This window comes from Camelus bactrianus, chromosome 5, assembly GCF_048773025.1.
Source record: "Camelus bactrianus isolate YW-2024 breed Bactrian camel chromosome 5, ASM4877302v1, whole genome shotgun sequence".
NCBI classification, from domain to species: domain Eukaryota; kingdom Metazoa; phylum Chordata; class Mammalia; order Artiodactyla; family Camelidae; genus Camelus; species Camelus bactrianus.
In genome coordinates this window covers 85,324,939-85,339,612 of record NC_133543.1, presented here as the reverse complement: position 1 = coordinate 85,339,612, position 14,674 = coordinate 85,324,939, and the positions used below count along the sequence as shown (strand labels likewise).

General features: G+C 37.6%; 1 protein-coding gene and 1 long non-coding RNA gene across 8 annotated transcripts in view; one reads left to right on the top strand and one right to left on the bottom strand.

Annotated features, from left to right (window-relative positions):
* The window catches only part of LOC123615010 (uncharacterized), a 66,260-nt gene extending 63,297 nt beyond the window's left edge, over positions 1–2,963 (bottom strand). For 2 of the 4 annotated variants that reach the window (XR_006722538.2, XR_006722537.2), the window contains exons 1-2: positions 2,757–2,963; positions 1,175–1,267 (exon numbers count right to left, since the gene is read on the bottom strand). This is a non-coding gene — a long non-coding RNA (uncharacterized LOC123615010). The remainder of the gene's footprint in view (positions 1–1,174; positions 1,268–2,756) is intronic. The other 2 variants (XR_006722535.2, XR_006722536.2) reach the window with 1 other exon arrangement.
* Positions 2,964–3,011: 48 nt separating this feature from the next.
* NABP1 (nucleic acid binding protein 1) lies at positions 3,012–11,591 on the top strand. 4 transcript variants are annotated; one of them, XM_074364252.1, is made up of 7 exons: positions 3,012–3,151; positions 3,420–3,615; positions 3,913–4,051; positions 6,666–6,737; positions 8,456–8,531; positions 9,146–9,212; positions 10,244–11,591. In XM_074364252.1, exons 2-7 carry the CDS (start codon positions 3,525–3,527, stop codon positions 10,411–10,413), a joined length of 615 nt encoding a protein of 204 aa, XP_074220353.1. In that variant the 5' UTR covers positions 3,012–3,151; positions 3,420–3,524; the 3' UTR covers positions 10,414–11,591. The 4 variants fall into 4 exon arrangements, with proteins under 4 accessions (XP_074220353.1, XP_045367951.1, XP_010947004.1 ...); XM_045511995.2 differs by lacking the exon at positions 3,420–3,615; XM_010948702.3 differs by lacking the exon at positions 3,420–3,615 and having other exon boundaries at positions 3,026–3,139.
* Positions 11,592–14,674: the final 3,083 nt, after the last annotated feature.

Sequence of the window (14,674 nt, the reverse complement as noted above, 5' to 3'; positions counted from 1 at the left end):
TTACCTGGGTGGCAATAGTTGCTCTTCTAGACACCTCCTTTTTTTTTTTTTTTTTTTAAATTAACCACCACCCTTGAGGGGTTGGAGGTAGTTGAAACCAACTGACCTGGGTTGAAGAGTTCCTGTGCTGCCCATGCCATCTTGTTTCTTAAGACTGTCTTTAATTTTGGTGAATGAGAAAGCACTTGCTGCCACTTTCTTTCTGAGAGCTGCTGAGTTAGTAGGGAAGGAAGTGAGGGATGTTCCGCTGAATTCTGTCCTGTGGGGGATGGGCAGAGCTGGGCTTTTCCTCTGAGCACCAGCTTCTGCTTTTGTGGGGTTTGGTTTCCCAAGTATCTGGTTCCTCTTTATAATAGTCAATAAAATTGGTTTGAGCAGCCCTATCTAATTCCTTTTCTGGGAACAATGACCCCAAGGTGCAGGGAGTGGCTAACTTTCCTCAAACGCTTGGCTACAATTCTGTTAAATGTTCTTAATTGGTTTCCTGTCTATTGATAATATCTTAAAGACTTCATCAAATCTTAAAAAAAAAAAGAGGGAGTCTGATTTAAATATTGCTTCTGAGATGATGCTTTTTTTGTCTGTGTTGAAGAATATAGCTTTGAGAAACATCTAGTTGAAGCATCCAGACACATCAGATAATAATGGTAGAATGAGAGCTTCTGATCCAGACTGGGAGTCTTTGGGAGCCCTGAGGTTGGATGTGGCTCTGCCATTAACTGACATGTTTCATCATTTGTTTTATTTGATGTTGAAAATCATGCTAATAATATTATTTTACACCATTTGCCAGCATTACATCAGTGTCTTTGGCACTCTGGACCTTATTTGTCTAAGAACTGGAAGCTTCTGCTTCTTTAAGAATGTCTTGACTCTCTTGCTAATTGTGATTATCTTTGAAACGCTTTTTTTGTGCTGTAATATATCTAGGCTATTTGTCTGTAGATGTCTGGGAAGTGGTGTGGTTGAGCTAAAAATATTCAGAAAGATTCAATGAAAAATTAAGTCTTCTGCCATACAAATTCTCTGATACTCTTCTCAACATATCTGTTACCATCTCAAATAGTTAGATGATCCTCTAAAGCCATATAAATATATCTTGCTGCTAATACTTTATTGCTTTAGTTTATTTTTGACTCATAATTCCACCACTGTAATTTAAGTCAAAAATCACCTTTAGGCTGGAGGGCTCTTGGATCAAGGTTGCCTAGATTCAAAACCCAGTTTGCCCTTCTCTGGCTGTGTGGTTTCTGGTGAGTTTCATCATCTGTAAAATGGGGATAAAAATTACTAGTCATCACACAGGATTGATGAAATGAATAAGTAATCACACCTTAAGCCATTATTGTTTTCCTTTTCTTTAATAACAGAAAATAGGCGAAGGGAAAATATTGTCTACTATTTGCTAGGCACTGGTTGGACAATTTATGAGCCCAGGTAATCCTTCATGAGGTAGGCACCCTTTTATTTTGGATGATTAAATTATGACTAGAAAGCTCAATCAATTGTCCTAAAGGTAACACAACTAGTAAACAGTTCAAACCCAGGTTTGTTTCTAAAGCATATGCCTTTTTCACTATACAACATAAAGAAAATTTTATTCATCTTTTCACCCCAGATTATAATGTTTCAGGGTTTCCCACTTGTTGTTACATGATTTTTTGGGGTGTATAAGGGCAAGTTCGTAACACTGTAAATCAACTATACTTAAATAAAAATTAAATTAAATTTAAAAAATAACAAAAAACAAGGGCATGATGACAGCTCATGAAAAGACATGGAGGAAACAAATGCATATTACTAAGTGAAAGAAGTCAACATGAAATGGCTAAATACTGTATGATTTCAACTATAGGACATACTGGAAAATGAAGACAGTAAAAATATCAGTGGCTGTCAAGGGTTAAGGGAGAAGGAACTATGAATAGGTGACACACAGATTTTTAGGGCAGTGAAACTCTATATGACACTATAATGGTGAATACAAGACATTATACATTTGTCCAAAACCATAAAATTTACAACACCAAGAGTGAATTCTAAGGTAAACTATGGACTTTGGATGACAATGTGTTAATGTAGGCTCATCAGCTGTAACAAATGTACCTCTCTAGTAGGGGTGGGATACTGATAATGCGGTAAGGTTACGCATGTGTTGGGGTAGAGAGTATGTGGGAAATCTCTGTACCTTCCTCTCTAAATTTTGCAGTGAATTCGAAACTTCTCTAAAAAATAGTTTATTTAAAAACAAGCACAGGGAATAAGAGCAAATGGGGAATGGGTGTAATATGAGAGAAGGCTAAGGAAAAATAATGTTTCCAAAGGAATTTAACTACTTGTCTGTCTACCTAGTATTACAGAGTGAAAAGCACCAAGACTAGGTCGGACAACTTGTGCTGACGCGCTGCTTGCTCACAAGCTGCTGGGTGACCTTCAGCAAACTACCTCACCTTTCTGGATCTCAATTCAGATATGCGTAAAATGAGGCGGTAGAGTTGATCCCTAAATTGCCCTCGGGTCCTAAAACTCCAGTCTTGCAGCTAAGGACCCATCCCTACCTTTTTCTTCTTTCAACCCAGACCAGCCTGAAACTTGTTCTTACGCTACTGCATACTTTCTGACGGACCCACTGGGTCCTAAAACACAACAACCGTTTCCCATGACCGTGAGACTAAAGGGCAAGGGTGGAGGACTGAACTCTGAGGGGAAAAAAAAGTGCAAGAAAACCCAGAAGTTGGACAGTGACGCGTACTAACCTGCATAAGAAAGGCTAGGCAAGGCAATGCTGACTCTGCGCAGCGACGGCGGAAGCGGGAGGAGGGTGGGGCCGAGAGCCGATTGGATGGCTGAGGGGGCGGGGCCTGCGCTGACAGTATTGGGGAGGAGTGAGGAAGGCTGCGCCGGCGTCTCTTGACGGTTTCCGTCCTTTGGCTTCCCCTCCCCAGTGCCTGGAGGGCGGGGCGTTGGGTGTGCCGACGCCATGTGACGTCACAAGGGGCGGGGCGTCCCGGGAGGGGTCCTGCCGGCGCGCGGGCGCGTTCCGCAGTCGCTGTTTGGGACGCTGGGTTCGTGGTAGCTGGTTTTCTGCTCCGGGTTTGCTGTCACAGCCTGTTCCTTCCTGGAGCCCGGGACAGACAGGGCACGCGCCCGTGTGTGTGTCTGTGTGTGAGCGGGACTCAGGGCGGAGGCGTCCTGTCGCTGCTTTTTTTTTCTTCCTTTTATCCAAAAAAGGGGGCAGTTCTCACGCTTGCCTTCCTGTCGCCCTATTGGGAGTGGGGTTGGTGTGCGGAGTTGTTCGTCTTTTTTTCTTTTAAATTTGTGAGCGCCCCCCCCCCCGTTTTTTTTAGGCTCAGTGCTCTCTGGGCTGGTTTCCTCGGTCCCTGACTAACCGCTTTCTGCCCCTTCTCTCGCCACCCCAGCCCAAGGTCGCCCATCCGCCCTCGCCCCTGGTCCGGGTGGGTGGGAAGCTTTGTCCCGCTCCCTGCCCACTCGAGTCTCCGCATCGTAGCCGCACCTGCCTCAATATGAACGGGGTTAACGACCCCCCTCTTTTTATAAAAGATATTAAGCCCGGACTGAAAAACTTAAATGTCGTCTTTATTGTCCTGGAGATAGGTAAGTGGGGTCCGCAGCCGCTCCGCCGCCCCCTGTGCTTCACGGGGCCGGAGGGAAGGGTGCTGCCGCCGCGAGCCGGGGGCTCCCCTCCCCCTCCCCTCCCTTCTCTCTCCCCTCCCCCACCCACGTGGCCCTGTTGGCCCCAGCCGGGGCTTCAGTCCTACCTGCGGCGAGAACCCGGGGCTAGACCTCTTCCCACCTTTCAGGTGCATTGTGATCCTGGAGGAGGAGTTAGCTTTTTGGAAATCCTCATTTTCTAATATACCCCTCCCCCTTTTGATTTTTAAATCTTCACAGGACGCGTGACCAAAACCAAAGACGGCCATGAAGTGAGATCATGCAAAGTAGCAGATAAAACGGGCAGCATCACTATTTCCGTGTGGGATGAAATCGGAGGTCTTATACAGCCAGGGGATATTATTCGGTTGACCAGAGGGTAGGTGTGCATAAAAGTGTTGGGGGGAGGGTGAGAGCGCCTTCTAAGTAGGAGTCTGCGGAATTGACTGACGCCGGGGACCTTGGCAAGTTCTGAAGTTCCACGTCTTTTCAGTGGGCTACTCCAAGGAGTTTGAGCCCCTGAATGTGGCTCAGATGGTGGACACCGTTGGGATGTAATACCCTTCCCTTTAAAAAGCAGTCAGTTTCAGCCGAGAATCTAACCCCCACCCACAAGTCCCTCTTTACAGATTAAGTAGATTTTTAAAACACTTTTCTGAGATTACTCAATCTTTTTAGTAGACTAAGTTAAGATTAACATCAATATGTTCTCTTTTTCGTAAATTAATTTAATATAGTTATCATTTAGTTTTTTTTCCCCAACCCTTTCCCCTTTTTCTTGACCTTTGAAATCCTGACAGTATTTTATTTGTACTCATTTAGACAGTGTGGACATAAATTAAGGTTGTAATTGGAGAATTTAGCAGTTTTGTGGTGTCAGATTTGTACTGGGTTGTAAAAGTTAAGAGGGCAAGTTTACGATATCTGGAAGCCACATTCTCGAAGACGATTTTTTGTGCCCACTGCTGTAAGGTCAGTGTTGTACACAAACCAAAATGATACGCAGAAAATGTTTGGCAGAAGGATGTCTATGATACCTCTGTCCAAAAGAGTTAGTTGACAGATTGGCTTTCAAAAACAAACTTTTTTTTTTAGTTAGTAGACTGCCTTTAAAGGCAAATCTTTATCTTAGGAAGGTGAAATGCCAGAAAGGGGTCTTAAAAATAGATCTTGGAAGCTTTGTGATCAATAGAATTGTAATAATTTATTGATTATAACTATAGGAAAGGTGGATGGAGACTGATGTTGGCATAGTAAACAATCTCAGAGAAGTGCAAGATCACCTTACAAGTAGGAGCTTAGAGCCCTTCTTTTGTATCTGACAAGTCTTACAACATCTTCAGGAAGTGAAGTGCAGAGTATTATCAAAGAAGGAAGTGAGAGTCAGGACTTAGACATTTTATTCTCATACACTGACTCATTATGACACTAGTTGTGTCTTTCAAACTTCCATATCTTTGATTTGTACAAAAGAGAATTCCTACCTGGGTGGGTATGGTGAAAACTAGCATAATTAAAGTTTTTTGGCTGCCAAAGTATCTCATCCAGTGATTAAAAGTATTTTATACAGCATCACATTTCAATTATTTCATAGTTTGTAGTCACAGAAAATACATAGATGTGTCCATCAAAAAAATTGTGGAAAAACTAAGTTCAGTAGCCATGCAGTGTATATAGGGTTTTAAGGAGTATAGTTACCGAAGAAAACCAAAGAAACTATTTTCTAACATCAGTGTGACCTTGAAGTTACTACATTTTATCAACTTCCTTTTTTGTAAAATGGGAATAATTATACTTTACTTACTAAAGTAACACATCTAGCAGAGTTTGGACCATAGTAAGGCCCTTTAATTCTGATTTAATCTAAAATCTAAAAATCACTTGAAGAAAGGCATACATCTCAATAATGGTAATTTGAATATTGACGTGTTTATGAGAAAACGCTGCAAACACTGATCTCATTCCGGAAATAAGTGAAAGTTAAATGTTTTAGTTACAGTAACTTTAAATTTTCTCTCAAAATAAGCTTTAATTTTTACTTTAGGAAGGTGAAATATTAGTGCACTGACTTCTAAGTCACTTTTTGTATAATTTAAAAGTGGTCAATGGAGTCTTTAATAAATAACCCTTACTGAATGAAGAGAAATATATAACATGGAGCTAGCAAATTTTTATTAATCTGTGTTAAAAGATGAACTATACCTAAGTTAAGCAATATTTGGTTATAATTTATCATTCTAAATCATGCCATTACCATAGTAGTTGTACAAAGAACTACTGAAAACCAAGCCTTGGGCTTATTTTATAATATTGATTAACTTACATTTTTCTTAGATTTGTGTGAATTATTTTACCTAATGATGCTGTCTGCATTCAGAATGGTTTAGAGTAAATAATAGGTTAGCCAAGTTGGTGCTAAAAATTGTCAATTTGGAAAAGCAGGTAGGTGAAAGATTTGTGATCTAAATTTTTTAGCCCATTGATTAAATTTTACTAAATTTTCAGTAGCTTAGGAACAACACATACTAGCCTATGTTGTTTTATGGAGGCAGGGGAAAAACCATATATCAGTATCTGATAAACCAAGCAAATGAGTGTGAAAGTAAACACTATGGTGTAAATTTTATATGTCCTATGACTAAAAAGTAATTTCTGCTTCAGCCTCTGCAATTTCAAAGTTCTCCCTTTGTTAACTGACTAAAGATGTGATCTTTAGAGAAAACAATGCTTGCTCTGCAGAAAGACTTCTATTTTTTAGAGTTATTTATTGTTTAGTTATGTCAAAATTTGGCAGTAGTGCTTTCTTTGTATTATTCCTTAGTAAGTAACAAGTTAATCAAAAATTAGCTTAACTGTATTTGATTTACTATGTAGACACACAGTTTGATCCCCACCTGCACCCGAATACAGAAAATACAGTATAAAGATTTACTTGATTTAAGTAGAAGGGAATATACATATTTCCAAAGAACTGATGTTTCTTTTCTTTCTAGGTATGCATCCATGTGGAAAGGATGTCTGACACTTTATACTGGAAGGGGTGGAGAACTTCAAAAAATTGGGGAGTAAGTATTAAGATGCATTTCATGTAATTGAATAAATTACAAACTATATCTACAGAATAACTGGTAGGTATCAACTATAAACCTCTTCCTTGGCTTTTTTTGGCTGGTAAACTGAATGCCTGCAGCAGGTTAACTATAAAAATAACTGCATGTATGTGCTAGTTTAACAGCTATCAATACTGTTCCCTATGGTTGAGAATGTCAGTTTTTCCTGGCAAAGAGCATTAAGAAACTGCACTTGAGACATTCCCCAGGGACCATTTCTGTAGGCTTTGGGAATGTGTATCTTTCAGGCATCACAACTGCCATTTGAAGTAAGTTCTGTCTTCAGGTGAATTGCCAAATAAGAAGCTGTGTATGGATTTTAAGCCATACATTTAATTTTTCTTTTTCTCTGTTTATGGGTGAGTATGTACCCATCTGTAAAAGGACTTGCAGCAATGACAGTTGAAGTCCTTTATTTATCTACAGTCTACGGGCCTTACAGGCAGCTGCAATGGACGCTTCCTTAAACCACTGGTAATCTCTACCCTGGGGGATCCATCCTCTGTAAGCCTCCATTCTGGTCTAGATGTTTGGGATGTTCTCATAAAGTGTGGTGTAGGCAACGAGAAATCATAAAGTTCATCCTATTTGGTTAATGCCTAAGACATCTACTTAATGCCTGTCAAAATAGAGGAGAAAGAAAAAAGGGAGGGAGGAAGGAAGGAAAGGAAGGAAGAAAGAAAGGAAGGAAGGAAGGAAGGAAGGAAGGAAGGAAGGAAGAAAGAAAGAAAGAAAGAAAGAAAGAAAGAAAGAAAGAAAGAAAGAAAAGAATCTCTTATACTGCAAGGATAAGATACGTGGGGAAAATACACAATCTTGCTAGCTTTCAAAGATCAGAAACTGGTAACACTGCCTTTGCTAAAAGGAAAACTAGGACTCAACTTATGTTCATATTTAGAGCAGTCTTAGAGCAATGTGTTCTGAGAGGTCTTAGCATCAATGTTACAGAAAGATTTAGGATCCTGTGCCGATCTTGTAGAGAAGTGTTTGTAATAATGGAGGTTGGTTATGTGAAGAACCACTGGAGGTTACTCAACACTTAGTGACTTTGTCAAAGTTAGTTTAGGATTTACCAAAACTGGTTCTAATTTATTTGTGGGGTCAGAAGCTAAGAAAATGCTTATGGGTAATGTTAATTAATATACACCATAGTCAGCTGATGAGAAGCATTAGGATAAACAGTTGCCTTGATAGCCAGTTGTTTTTATTCATGCCTGCAGCATCCACTTTTAACCTTGAATGATTATCTTTGCAGATTCACAGTGATTGGTCAAAGAGGGACTGGATGAGTGTGTGGGTGGATCAGTGCAAATCCATCACCACTGCTGGAAAAACCACTCTGGAACCCTAAACATGGTTCAGTGGCATCAGCCTATGTGGAAAAACAGGACAAAGATGTGTTTCTGAGTCCTTGATCTTTGACATTTATTTTTTGCAGTAGAGAAGAGTTAGAATACAAAATAGAATGTTCTAAACATTGTAGCGATCAGATATTTGATTTTCTTATGCAACATAAGCATTTAGGAAGTTTCTGTTGTAAATGAATTTAGTTAACATGTCGCAGTTTAATTCATTTGACATCTAAACTCTTCATTCCTGTAAGTTATGCATGTTATGTAAAGAAAGGTTGATTATTTCAGAAGTCATTCATATTGTCCTTTATTGTCTTTCAGATTTTGTATGGTTTATTCAGAAGTGCCAAATTTCAGTGAACCTAACCCAGATTACCGAGGACAACAGAACAAAGGGGTAATTAATCCAAATGTATTGTCTGTTTTTGTGGTTAGGCTAAATTTGACTGTGTACTATAATCCTATGGCTAGGATGCCAAACCTTTTATAACTTGGGTATAATGAAGATAGTTTTTAAAAAAAAATCCTTTTAAATAATTTCCATTCTGTATATCCTGTGAGTGTATATTAAATATACCATCAGCTCTCCGTATCCATGGATTATTCAGCCAACCAGGATTGGTTCTAGTGCAGAACCCTCCTATACAGAGGGCTGACTGTAGTGCACCATTTATACAAGGGGCTTGAACATCTTCTGATTTTGGTATCTAGGGGGTCCTGGAACCAATCCCCCGGTGTACTGAGGAACGCCTGTATATGCCATTTAGCAGTTAGCACTTTAGAGGAGTGGGGAGTAATATCAGGAAATACAGTAAGATGTAATAGAAGTTGTGAAAGGTCTGGGAACATTCCTGAATATTTTAACATGGAGAGGACTTGGATAAATCTTTTAAAAAATTATTTTTAAAAATCTTTGAAAGTTAAAAAAAGAATTGCTACATGTTGTTATAATAATATAAATGCTTTTTTTTTTTTGAATCTTCATTTGATTAAATGAAAACTTCTTTTTAGGCACACAGTGAACAGAAGAATAATTCCATGAATAGTAATATGGGTACAGGTACATTTGGACCAGTGGGTAAGATTTTCTTTTGCATATTTGTGATCAGGTGTAAGAATTAAGGGAATATATCTTATGAAAGGTTTAGAGGAAAAAAAATTGTCTTTAGGCATAAATTGGTGCTAAAGGGAACTACTGTGAAACAGGGAATTCTCAAGTAACTGATTTTCTAGAAAGCAGATACCCTCTTAAGCTAATTTATTGAGCACATTCTGTATTTAAACATTTGGGCTAGTTACTGGGAATGCAGTGATGAACATTGGCTAATAATAAGAAATCTAAGTTTTGGTGATGCATTATGTTGTTTCCCATTGAATTTTACAAAATTTCTGTAATCTAGTGATTGTTTATAATGCAGGATAACTGGTTATTTTTGTGTACTGAAAGCAGTTTATCTTCAGACGAATAGTTCACCTTAATTTTTCACATGCTGATAGCTGCCTCCTTAAAAGATTAGCCTTTACCCCTCAGATACCCTCAAATGTCAATGTCTTGCATCCCTGTTAAAAGTCTTTTGAAGTCTTTATTCTTAAAGGCCTGAGGAAAAGTCTTTTGTGATTGGCGTTCATTAGGGAGCTGAAGTTTTACCTGACCTGTTGGCTACACATTTTGGCACAGCTGATGATCATCACATTATGGGAAATTTTCTTTTCCTTAGAAAGTTAGAATCACATTGTCTCTTTTGAAACATTATTAACCTTATTTGAACCAAGTGCCAACACTTACATACCATTTTGCCCTTTCTTTGTTCTTTTTCTGTTACAATGTAGGTAGTGCATTATCTATGCTTTTTTTCTACTTTACTCATCTCATTCTGGTACCTAAGTTGCTCTTTTTTCCTCTCCCTAGCATCAAGTTAATGTACAATAATTTTACATTTGGAAAAACCTGGAACTCATGAGTTTTTTTCTAGTAGTTTAAAATTAAAAGTGTTTGTTTTCCTTAATATTACTTGTAAGCATTAATAGCATGGGTTAGAACTTCAAATAGATATACTTCTATAGATCAGTATCTGAAAATGGTGATGATTTTTTTATATTCTTTTTTAGGAAACGGGGTTCAAACTGGCCCAGAAGCAAGGGGATGCCAGTTTTCATATGCTGGTAGAAGCAATGGCCGGGGACCTATAAATCCACAGCTACCAGGAACAGCTGATAATCAAACAGTCATGACGACAATAAGTAATGGCAGGGACCCTCGGAGAGCCTTTAAAAGATGACCTATGCCAAATACTCACATGTGGTCTTTAAACTACGTGCCCTACTTGAACACTTACTGCACTTTTATTTATTGTTAACTGTGAAGACTGTCCTTTATCGGTTTCCTCTTACATTTTTGGTTTGTTAATGAGTGATTTGTTTTTTATAGCAAAACTATTAAGCTGCTCAAGTCTCCTATTGAAGAACAGGAACACTCTGAAGAATAGGGGCATTTATTTTTAGAGCAAAAAGATCTCTGGATATCCTCTAAAAAACCTGCACCCATTTCATGGGTGAGTTACTTAAGACATCAGCATTTTAGCCTCTATGAGTCTGTCTTCTGTATACATTTTGTAATATTTGAAATAAGGCTCAGTGGGACATATTCTATTGTCTTAAATTCAGATATTGCCAACTAAAGCAATAACCACCAAAAAAACAAAAACTTGGTCAATGCTAACAGCAATATGAGTGTTCATGACTCCAGGAATTCTTTATTGAGTGACTGCCATTGAGATTTTCCAAGGACTGAATCATCCTAAACTCTTTATTACCAAAAAATATGTTCTTTATTGGAATTATGGAACAGAATGTGATCTGCATTACAGCAAGACATTTTTAGAAGAAAGCTACATTTATTTTAGGGTAGTCCTACTAATATTAGCTTCGTGCATTACACTGAGTGAAAATTGAAAACTGAGGCCTTGAATGTTTATTTTTTGAAACTACTGTGTTAAATATTGCAGTTTAATTTGAGGGAGTTATGAAGTCATAATAAATATTAACCTAATTATTTTTACAAATTATGGTAGATAAATACAGTGAAGGCAGTTCAAATTGAATTCATGTAGAAATATGTAATCTTGATTTATAGAGTCCTGGGTATTTGCAGAAACTCAGCCTGGAGAGAAAATCCTAGGTATTTACTTTATTTGAAGGGGGGTGTATGTGTTTATTGTCAAAGTTTCTGAACACATTTCACAAAGCCTTATCAGCAAAAATTAAGAAATGGCTCTCTCAAAGAAGTGAATACAGCTTTATGTAGAAATGGAAAGGCAGAATGTATTTATGTGTTGTAAGTGGTCTCCAGTTCCACTTTTTACTGTAGAGTGGATAACTGGTAAATTTTTCCTTTGTTAGAATTCAGCTCTTCTTCAACATTATCTCTTGAATAAAACTTGCATTAATGTTAACAGACCTACCTTATTTTTACTCTTTTAATGATTTACAATGGAGAGCCAGTACATTTTACTCTAATTATGATGATGACTTCAGCCTGCTGACTACTTAGCTCTGTGTCACTTTGTTATTGTTTATAGTACTTCAGTAGCTGAAGATTAAGTTTTATAGAAGTAAGTTTTTCCTTTATTCATACACTGATGATTATAGTTAATTTGGCTTGTGACTAGTATTTTCTTAAGATGTTCACAAAATTACAGATGATTGGGGTAAAAAAAATATTATAAATTAGTACATAATTTAAAAAATCTAATTAGAGGTAGGAGCACTAGCACTGAGTTATTTGTGGGAGATTATAGTGTTAGAGGTGATTTTAAAAGAAAGGATTTTAGAGTTTTGGAAAATGAAAATATAAGATATGAGTTGCTGAGCTTCCAATCGTGGCCTAATTTTCTCTTCACCTGTGATGTTGGGCAAGTTATTCCACTTGAAACCTCTGTAAGCCTTAGGTTCCAAAACTATAAAAACAAGTAAGTAAGTAATATTACCACTCTGTAGAGTTATTTAAGATTTTCCATGTGAATGATTGGAATGATTTCTGGCACATAATAAGCAGTTAAATGTTTGTTGTCTAATCATACCTCAAGAATAGAAAAAAATGCAGGGTTAAGTGTGGAAGTACTGTTACCCTTTAGCATGTTGAGATTAACTAGAGAAAGACGTTCTGTTTTACTTTTGTAGTTGACACTTGCCTCAGTAATTTAATCTTCTTGTTCTGTGTTCTTTATCATTGATTAACAGATTTCTTTTTTCTTAAGGGAAGCCTTCAAAACCAAAGCAAAGTGAGTTACAATCCATAATGAATATTTGCCTTCCAGCCCACTTGGACAGTACTCATCAAGAAGTTAAGAGGAAGAAGTTTCCTGCCTTCCTCCTTCCTGGCACATTCAGCTATCGACTTTTAAACAAGTTTAAACACCTACAAAACACATAAGCCATTTAGTATAGAGATACACACTACTAAGTTTGGGTCCCATTTTATTTCTACAAAACAGTTTTGAAGTGGATTGAAATCTCATCAGGCAGGGGGCCTGTCTTATCTGCGTAGGTTCTTTGGGGAGTTGCTACAGTACAGAAATGGAAAGATGAAACCCACAGGGCCAGATAATGATGCGTAATAGTAAAGGCTGCATTATGCTTTCCTGTGAACATTTAGACACGTTTTCCTATGTTTTACCAGCTCACTCTTTGCTTTGTTCCTGTAGTTTTCGTATTCTATATTTGAGGACAGTTTAACTTGAGGATGCCCTAAATATTTGTTATCACTAAGTATTTGTCACTTGGCTTTTTATCATTTAACATTTTAAGAGAGTTTTCTGAGTTGAGTAATAATGCCAAGGGAATGATACTAAAAACACGTAGATGTGATGTTAGCAAAAAAAAACAAAAAAACAAAAAACAACAGTCTATGTTATCTAAAGAACATTTAAAGTATTGGAAGGTGGTTAACTGGCCCTAAAAAGTTTTCTCAGAAGGTACAAATTGAGAGTATTTTACATCAGTTTTAAGACACAGTGGCAGTTAGATTTTATGTGGCTCTAACATTCCAGTTCAGTTGCTGACATGACTTCCGTTTTCTTCTACCTCAATAATACCATTAAGTATCATAATGTACCTAATGGCTGTTTGCTCCAAGCAGTTTTAGGCTGCTGTGACTCTTAAGAGACATATATTTGAAAGGTTCTAGAGACAACTAACTGGAAAACTATGTGAAAGCAGTTTCCACATGGAACACTTTCCAAAGTCTGTTCTTACCTCTAGACTTGTTCTTGGGATAACTTGCCCTATGATGGCTTTTTGTTTGTTTAATCTAATTTTCCTTCTCTTGTTTTATCCCCTATCTGATGAGAATGAACATTTTTAGTAGGAAAAGAGGGTGACAGTTCTCTGGTATGGGTTTTATGACGGGAGTAAAGCAGATGTACTTAGCCATAGTGAAGACCTGTGAAGTATGCTTCTGAGGAAATCTAATTGTGACCTGTCATGAGTATGTTGTTAGGATTTGAGGGAGAAGCTAGAAAACACTTTAATTTCCAAGTATATTCAAGTTTTCCCCCAAATTCCTTGAGGTTTACTTTATTAGGGATGCCACCAAAATTTGTATTCGAATACCATGACACATTACTCCAGGTTTCAGAGCTAAAGAGTACAATGTTGTTTGTTAAAGCACCAATCACAGACTAAGGAACAGACAAGAGAATCAAGTCGAGCATGTTTCCAAAGGTGTTACTAAGAGCCATTTACCACTATGAGAATTTGTATGATGTAAAGAAAATGAACATTTCAACAAGTTTGACAAGTAGACATTTAAGCCTTTTGAAAGGACTTGATAGGTAATACACAATTTTATTGCGACTCTCCATAGTTTTAAGAACATGCCTACTGAGAGCTTGGAGACTAGCTGCTGAATTATATGAGAGCCCTGGTCTCTTAAGACTTGACACCACAGTCCTCATGGGCACATCATGCTTATTGTCTCACACCCTCAACTGAAGGAAGTACTGTTGATGAGTCTTTAAAAACCAGTTCTTTAACCATTTTCAACCAACAATTTAAGTACATTTTTTCTATTTCTTGTCACTAAAATTTATGCTACTGGACATGGAAGAGATAGTCCAATTTCTTAGTTCACATATTGAAAATATGTTGAATAAAATTCTCAAAGAATAGTTTATAAACGTCCTTGAGATTCTCCCCAGGAACTTGTTAGAGATACACATGACTTCTCTGCTCAGAAGGATAATTTATAAGTGGGAGAGGTGCAGTTGAAACAAAGACCTGGAAGATGTTTGTTTCCTGCCTTAATATCTCTCATTAATACAGAAGTAACTTTGTTTTGAAATATATATACACACATACACATACCAGTTTATCTTTATGGGGCTAGAATATACCAAGGTTCTGGATTATAAAACGTGGAAAAATTACTTAAAAGCATATAATTCCAGAGGTCAGAATTAATGGGTAAAGCATAGTAGTTTCAAGCAGAATAGAGTTTTGAGTATGGCCTCTGAATATGAGCACTGTAAGTTTTGACTTAGG

What these genes read in the sequence shown, in the direction of transcription:
- NABP1 (XM_074364252.1), top strand. Translation starts at nt 3,525, where the DNA reads ATGAACGGGGTTAACGACCCCCCTCTTTTTATAAAAGATATTAAGCCC. An exon ending in GAACTTCAAAAAATTGGGGA is followed by an intron (nt 6,738 to 8,455) that starts GTAAGTATTAAG and finishes ATTGTCTTTCAG; the next exon opens with ATTTTGTATGGTTTATTCAG. An exon ending in AGGTACATTTGGACCAGTGG is followed by an intron (nt 9,213 to 10,243) that starts GTAAGATTTTCT and finishes ATTCTTTTTTAG; the next exon opens with GAAACGGGGTTCAAACTGGC.